Raw genomic sequence first — 7,663 nt, 5'->3', positions numbered from 1 at the left:
AATTGGACAGGCAGGAATTTTCATATCTACAAGTAGGATGTAAATAAGGAAAAAGTACAAATACTAATGGTAGGTGGAATAAACCTTAGGAACTACAAATGATAAAGGACTGATGTGAAGGCATGAAGATTACAGAACACAGCAGTAATCAACAATTAATAGATTATTAGACATACATATATAAATAGCACATAGTAGAAAGTATGTGCAGAAAACATGCAATCAGGCATTGCTGTTAGATGCGGAAGCCATAAACAAGAGAGATGAAACAGAATAGGATTGGGGATTTATTCATCTACATGTCATAATAGATGATTCAGATCAAATAAATGTTAAGTTTTAAAAATACAGAAACATATTGTTCATCTAATGATTTGTTCATCTAACGATAATGAAGCTTCACTGTAAGCAGAATAACCACAAGTATCAGGAGATACTATAGCAGATTCATGGTCTAAATCTGCACGAAGGCATACAATCAATCGTTATAAGTGAAAACCAACAGTTAAATGGTCTATGGACCACCAAAATTAATTAAAATCAGAAAAGCTAATAATGCTTTAACAGAGGAAGTCATATATCTTGTGGCTGATTACCCAAGTACAAAAAGAGGCAAGTGTAAATAGATCGAGTGAGTCTTCTAGGTGATCCAGCGGTGTAATTTTACATACCAACTCTCAGAAAGAATCTTGTCCATAGCAGGAACTTCCATGAAGGCAGCCAGAATTGATCTTATTTTGCTCATCTTGGGGGAGATGGATGGGCCTGAGATTTTGCCATTCCCAGCCATGCTACAATTCCAGCACCAAGAAGTACCCATCCAAAGACATCATACATGAGATCATGGTTTGCCTTTATAGCAGAGCTCTAACACAGAATAACCAGAAAAGAAATACTAACAATCAGATGATTGCATATTTCCTAACCAGGATAAAATTTGGCACTAATAGTAGAAATGCTACGACTGTCCAACAAAAGTAGCACTAACAGCAATAGGGTAAAAGAACACTTATTTTGTTAAAAGTGAAGGGCGAGTGGAAGAAAATGTGAAAATGTGAAGTTTCCCCCTATAAACTCAAAACCTGGAGATACCAAATGCTTATAATCCTTGGTAGAGCTTCTTTAAGATTTCGTGAATGAACCCAGAAAACGAACAAGTAGGTTATCCAACCGGAAATGTAGAAAGATTTAACCTTTGCTGGACCTACAGATTTAAGGAAAGAATCTAAAACTTTTTATAGGGTTCATGAAGCAGGCAAGAGCTTTGTGTATCTATGATCAGTGATTCCAGCCAGATATTACTTATTACAGAATACCTATCTTCTTTTCAGGGTAGAAGGGTTTCATAACTTTCATTTGACATAAAAAGCTATATGAGGAGGAGTCCGTAAAACAAGCGCAAATATTTGGACAAAACAGCCTCATATACTGAAGAGAGGTTCCACTAGTATAACAGAGTTCCTAATGATGCCTGAACTGTTCTTCATGAAGGGTTTGCTTCCCTGATTTGTAAATCGTGCAGGTCCAGCTGACCTTTACTTAAACTAAGAGGAAAGAAGTTATTCTGTAACTTCTAATAGAACACAAAATAAAATTCTATCTGATGCTTTCGATGCAAACTTTTGAACCCCATAAAATATCGAGTAAATCTTACAGAAGATGAAGCAGCAGTTTATGAATCAGTTCTCCAACTAGAAATATCTTTTGAAAGATATCATGTAAGAATGATGTTTTAAAGAAGTATATTCAACCTTTGCGTTTAAAGAAGTTGAAGATCCTCCAAAAGCCTGCTGAACTGTCCCTTGTTGGAGTTGCATGTGCAATAGTGTTGCCTAAAAAGTAATGGCATGGCAGAAGTTTTGTCATCCGTGAGAACCAATGAGACAAGCAAAACTAGGGAAGCTAAAGAACAGAGAAATATTGAAAAGTTAGCATAATTTGCATAGACCAACATATGCTAAACTCTTCCTAAAGATATTGACATCCCAATAATTTAAAACCAATGGAATCCATCTAATCATTATCCTACATTCTCCCCTCCAGGTTAAAGAAAAGGAGTTCCGCCAATTGGTTAAGTAAAAGAAGAAAGAATTAATAATCTATAAGCTCCTTACATCATATTTTTATGGGTAAAAAATTGATCGCATCATTCATTAAAATTGATAAAAAAAAAAAATTATTTAGTAAATAGGCATCCTTCCCAATTTACATTTGCGATCCTCCAATTATGTTTACATAAAATACCTCTCTCCAACAAGTGTACAGACACCATCAAAAATTTGAAAAAAGTCAGGAAGATAAAGGCTATTCTGGATCAAACATAGAGCATTAGCCAATTCTCTCATCTAAAATTTGCTGTTGGTTTTACAGTTTCAGATGTAGAAATAAAACTGAAGCCCCAATGCTCCGGCGATGCTTAATTGTATATACCTATCAATTCCCGTTTTACATGCCAAACAGATGCATGTACACATGACGGGCATTAGCAGGTAACAGAATTTTCCAATCAAATAAATCATTATGTTTATATCTCAAGTTAGCATCCTTAACAAACATGTGCACAGTGAACCCCTAGAGAAATTAAAGGAACAGAATGAACCAATGATGGTTTTCATTTTGTTTCAATGAATGTTATCATATGAAGACAGAACTTCTCTTCTTACTTAATGTGTCCTTGCCTTGCCAATAAAAACTATGCAGTTGCATTTTCGTAATGTATTCAAGCAAGACCAAATGATCACATCCGGTAGAGCGTGCAAGTAGCACACATAGTGGATAAAACATGATGATGATTGAAGCTGTTAAAACACGATGAGGTTTACCTAATATTACGAGTAAAGTTATTAAAAAAAACTATAATCTCTCAGAATATATTTGGACTTAGCTAAGAATAGAATACAATACGAGCAAAGGAGCCGTATAGATGGTACCAACTAGTTGAAAAAGGTTGACATGTAGTTATGCTTATATTAGATCCAGCATTTGCTAAAAGTTCTTTCAGTTTAGTTAGAAACTTGTATGTTTGCGTAGGCACAAGTGTGAGATCTAGAGAACCTCTAGTTTTATAGAATCCGCAATCTACCACTTTTAAAAATAAAAAAAAAATGAAAATCCGTAATTAATGGTCAAAGACAAGCTATTTAATCTTGGAAAGACATCAGCACGAATAGAGCAGCATAATCACAGCAGATTCATAATAACCGACTCCACTAGTATAAGATTAAGGAATGACTAATTTGATTTGATAATCAGACTGAGACAAACAATGTTTAAAAGCATGAGCGCTAACACTTCGAAAAAGCACAGCATACAATTGTGCACTTGATCAAACAAAGCATCCGAATTGTTGCCTGCCTGTACAGTTAAACTGGTCTCCACAATCCATTAGTTGTATGTCAAGATAAGGAGAAGAATGACAATCTAATATGCTTTTTCTTTTCTGATAATCGAGGACAAGCTAATTGACATTATATACCTGAGTGTTGGCCTCCAAGGATTTGTGGTACATCTCATTCTCAGGATCCTGAAGATAAAATGACACCATCAAAGATTATTGTCATTTCCCTTCAAACATTTTTTGGGGTGGCAAGGGGAGAGGAATCTACCTCGGGTAATACTTTCTCAAAATAAAAAAGTTTACCTCATCTAATGCTTTTTGAAAATACAGGTCTGCCTTCTCAAAGTTACTCTGTGCCTCAATGGGGTCAGACGCCAAAAATGCTTCAGCACTGTGTGCTTTTCCAAGATGCCATAATGCTTCGTGTTTTTGTGAATCAATCTTTGCAGCCTCCTCTAGCTTTGAAATAGCCTCTTTAAGATGGAAAACAGTTAAGTTTGTTGTACTTCATAATCATTTATCAATGAATCATGTAATGAACTTCAAGCTCTCAGTGCTCATGAGAGAAAATTTGAAGGTTCTGCACGACATCCATGCTCACATGATTAACATTTAAACATCACATCTCTATCAAGACACACTAACAAAATTTTCACGATCACATCAACCTGAAAAATTAGAATCATGTATAAATTACAGCTATTGTGCTACCGCATCCATATAACAAGTTTCTTAGCTAATATGGAAAGAGAAAAGTGGCTAAAGGAAGCTGCATTGTTTTCATAGTGTTACGCATGTAAGGCTTCAGTTTCTTAGCACTCAAAGGAAGGATGAGCCATTCAATATTTACTTATATGATTTCGACATTTACTTTTGGGGTTGTGATTCTTGAACATAATTGACCAAGCAGCTTTAATCGGTACAACTTTGGGGAAATAATATCATGGAAAATGGCTAATGTTACCTTTAACCATTTTCTTTGAGTCCTGGAGGGTTCCATATTGTGATAGCTGGAGCAATGCCATACCCCATTGTGTTAAATTCTGCAAATTTCAGCAGAAATCAAGTTGGACAAGTCAGTAATATAAATTGACGAACGGATGAAATTAGAAACTAAAAAATCCCAAAAAAGGCTTCTCATTTCCTCCTTCCACATTAAAGGCACATAAACCCATAGCAGACCAACTAAGATAAAACATAAAGATTTTTAAAGCAATCTTTAGTCCTCTTAGATAGTAATTTTTAGATTGTAATGAAAGAAAGAACACTTGCAGATTATAGACAAAATATATTACCTCCACCTGGTATACGCACCAACTTTAATTACTCTTAACTACGACAACAACATACACAGTGTAATCCCACAAGTGGGGTCTGTGGAGGATGTACGCAGACCTTACCCCTACCTTTTGAGGGGTAGAGAGGCTGTTTCCAAATTACTCTTAACTCAAGAAACAATTAAGAAATTTATACTTATATGTATCGTAAAGTAATGATCCACCATTTCATTGTCGCGAATTGTGTTTTAACGTTTCCTTGGTCTTTTCTTTTATTTTTGTTTCCTCGATTCGTAAAAGGTAAATTTAAAGTTATGATTCATCATTCTGTTTTAGCAAATTATGTTTTAACATTCACTTGGTCTTTCCTTTAAATTTTTCTTTCCTCTTGTTATGAATCCTTGCTAACAATTTTAAAGATATTCATTCTATACGATTTAACCCCCTTTTTCTTTTTTACATTTTTATCGAATCTAAGGGTGTGTTTGGTATGAAGGAAAACATTTTTTGGAAAATATCTTGCAATTTTCTCATGTTTGGTTGGTCAAAATTTTTTAAAAAATAGTTTTTCTATGAAAACAAGTAACTTAAAAATGAGGAAAATGACTTAATAGAATAAACAAGTTCCATAAGTGACCCACCACGACCCTCCCACACCCACTACCCACACCCCCACCCCACCACGCTATAGCATTTGTCTTGATTATACACAAATGCTTTTAAGATAGTAATATTTTTTGCTTACGTACTAAACACAAGAAAATAAGTAAAAGAAACCCACTTATTTTTCTGAAAAACATTTTCCAAACACACCCCTAATCATGGATAACTAATAAAAAGTGTATTTATGTTGTAATTAATAAACTCAGAATAGGAGCTATAGTAATACTTGGTAACTATGTTTGTGAGCTATAACAAACTGTTATTGGACAGTCAATATAAGCTATAATTGAGAAAGACAGACGGAGACAAACCTGAGCGTCATTGGGATTAGCGGAGTAGTTTGTTTCAGCATTCAATCGAGTTTGTTCTGTTTGAAAGATAAGTTCCATGTTTATTTCCGAATTCTCCACACTCATATCCATTTCTTTGTTAGGAGTATTGAGTACTTCTCTGCCTGTCCGATAAGGGTTTATCACAAACGTTCTATGATGACCCAAATGTCTTCCTTCCAAAATGGCTTCAATTTGTCTTTATCCACTATTGGATTTCAATTTCAATGGCCCTGCCCTTAATTTTTTATTTTTTATTTTAACTACTATAGGTTTGGGCATCCCATCGTCTCAATCCAATCTTCTCGTCGAAAAATAGAAGAGTGGGTTTGGGCATGGGATCGCATCAACCCACTTTCTATAATAAGAAAAAAGAAAAATAAGATGAATTCACGTAAAAAAAATAGGAGATAATTGTAAAAAAAGAAGAATATTTAAATAATAATAATAACTTTAGAAAATGGTAAAGGTACGCTTAGAGAAAATTTGAAGAAGAGAAATTTAGAAAAAAAGAAATAATGATTTAAATTGAACATAAAAACCCCTAAAGAAGTCATAAAATCAAATACCTTTGGGTAAGGATAAAAATGCACTAATTTTAGATACATACATCTCACATAAATAATAAGGAATAATATCAAGAAGACGAAATATAAAGGTCAACAAATGTATATACATATTTTTTTTAAATGATGAAGTTAAAAATTTAAGACTACAACATCTGCTAAAACATGAAAGCGCTTTTCAGAATTGTTGAATAGAAAGAGATGATTGCATGAAACTCGATAGGAGAAGGTGTATTTCAAATCTTTCAATTGGAGAATCAAACCAGGAAAGTCATATATGAGAGAAGCAGACTAAGTAAAATAATTTATTAATATTTTCAATTAATTGAATTATAATACTTTCTAATATAAAAATTACATAATTATATTACTAAAAGGTACTCTCTCTGTCCTAATTTATGTGACATAGTTTGACTAGATACGAAGTTTAAAAAAGAAAGGAAAGATCTTTGAAACTTGTGGTCTAAAACAAGTCATAGATATTTGTGTAGATTTAAATCATTTCATTAAAGATAAAAGAGGAAGTTTCAAGTTAAATGATTTCTAAACATAAAAATATATCATTCTTTTTTAGACAAACTAAAAAGAAAAGTGCGGTACTATTTTTTGTGTTGCACGGCATCTAGTTTTAGTTAAAAGGACCTGTTTGACCATGACAATTTTTCATTTTTTAACGGTTAGATCATGAAAATTCTAAATACAACTTGAATTTAGGTTTTAGGTTTTGGAAATACCTAAAATTTTGTCATCACTTTTTTCACTTTCAGTATATTCAAACAATTAAATATTCTTTGCAAAAATTATAACCAAACATCACCCCATCTTCAACTCCAACTTCAGAACTCCAAATTAATTAGTGCTATCTATTTAATTAAAACAATATATACCATCTCATAAATATCCCGACTCGTTCAAATAACCAAAAACAACTAAAAATTATTTGTTCGTAAGTAGTTTCTTTGATGTTCAAGTATGTGACTGAAGGGATTTAAAAGCAACACTGCTTTCTTCATTTGAAGCTATAATTTTTTGTTTCAAAGCTGATGCAAACAAGCTCCAATCGATTCTTCATCGTTCAGCCCACCTTTTTCGTCCTAACAATGGAATTCTTAAAATTAACAATTCCGAGCAAATATATGTCGACTTATTCATAAGTTGAGTCTAATATCTATGTGGACAAATAAATCAGTACTATCTTATAATTTCTTTAAAGAAGGAGCATTTTTAATTGTAAAGGGTAATTGAGGTCCAATATATGAAAGGAGGAACATTTTTAATTCAAAAGTAACGTTAATGGGATTCAATAGGTGAAAGAGGGTACATTGATATCATTTCTAGTATGTTAAAGGTCATTTTTTACTCTTTTTCGAGGAAAAAAAAACTTTTTTTTTGCCTGTTTTACATTTTCACCACAACCATTCAACCACCCTTGATCCAAGCAAATTAGGATAGGCAATATAAACTGCTTATAGTGAAATTGAATTGTATCCT

The 7,663-nt window shown here is 33.1% G+C and overlaps 1 protein-coding gene across 2 annotated transcripts; it reads right to left on the bottom strand.

Annotated features, from left to right (window-relative positions):
- Positions 1–266: 266 nt before the first annotated feature.
- On the bottom strand, positions 267–5,905 carry LOC132067283 (mitochondrial import receptor subunit TOM20-like). 2 transcript variants are annotated; one of them, XM_059460480.1, is made up of 6 exons: positions 5,589–5,905; positions 4,302–4,380; positions 3,641–3,810; positions 3,476–3,523; positions 1,752–1,832; positions 267–867 (listed from the first exon to the last, which is right to left on the bottom strand). In XM_059460480.1, the coding sequence occupies exons 1-6, from the start codon at positions 5,697–5,699 to the stop codon at positions 742–744; spliced, it is 615 nt and encodes a 204-aa protein (XP_059316463.1). In that variant the 5' UTR covers positions 5,700–5,905; the 3' UTR covers positions 267–741. The 2 variants fall into 2 exon arrangements, with proteins under 2 accessions (XP_059316463.1, XP_059316464.1); XM_059460481.1 differs by having other exon boundaries at positions 267–791.
- Positions 5,906–7,663: the final 1,758 nt, after the last annotated feature.

Source organism: Lycium ferocissimum, chromosome 8 (assembly GCF_029784015.1).
Source record: "Lycium ferocissimum isolate CSIRO_LF1 chromosome 8, AGI_CSIRO_Lferr_CH_V1, whole genome shotgun sequence".
Taxonomy (NCBI): domain Eukaryota; kingdom Viridiplantae; phylum Streptophyta; class Magnoliopsida; order Solanales; family Solanaceae; genus Lycium; species Lycium ferocissimum.
This window is presented reverse-complemented; position numbering and strand designations above follow the sequence as displayed.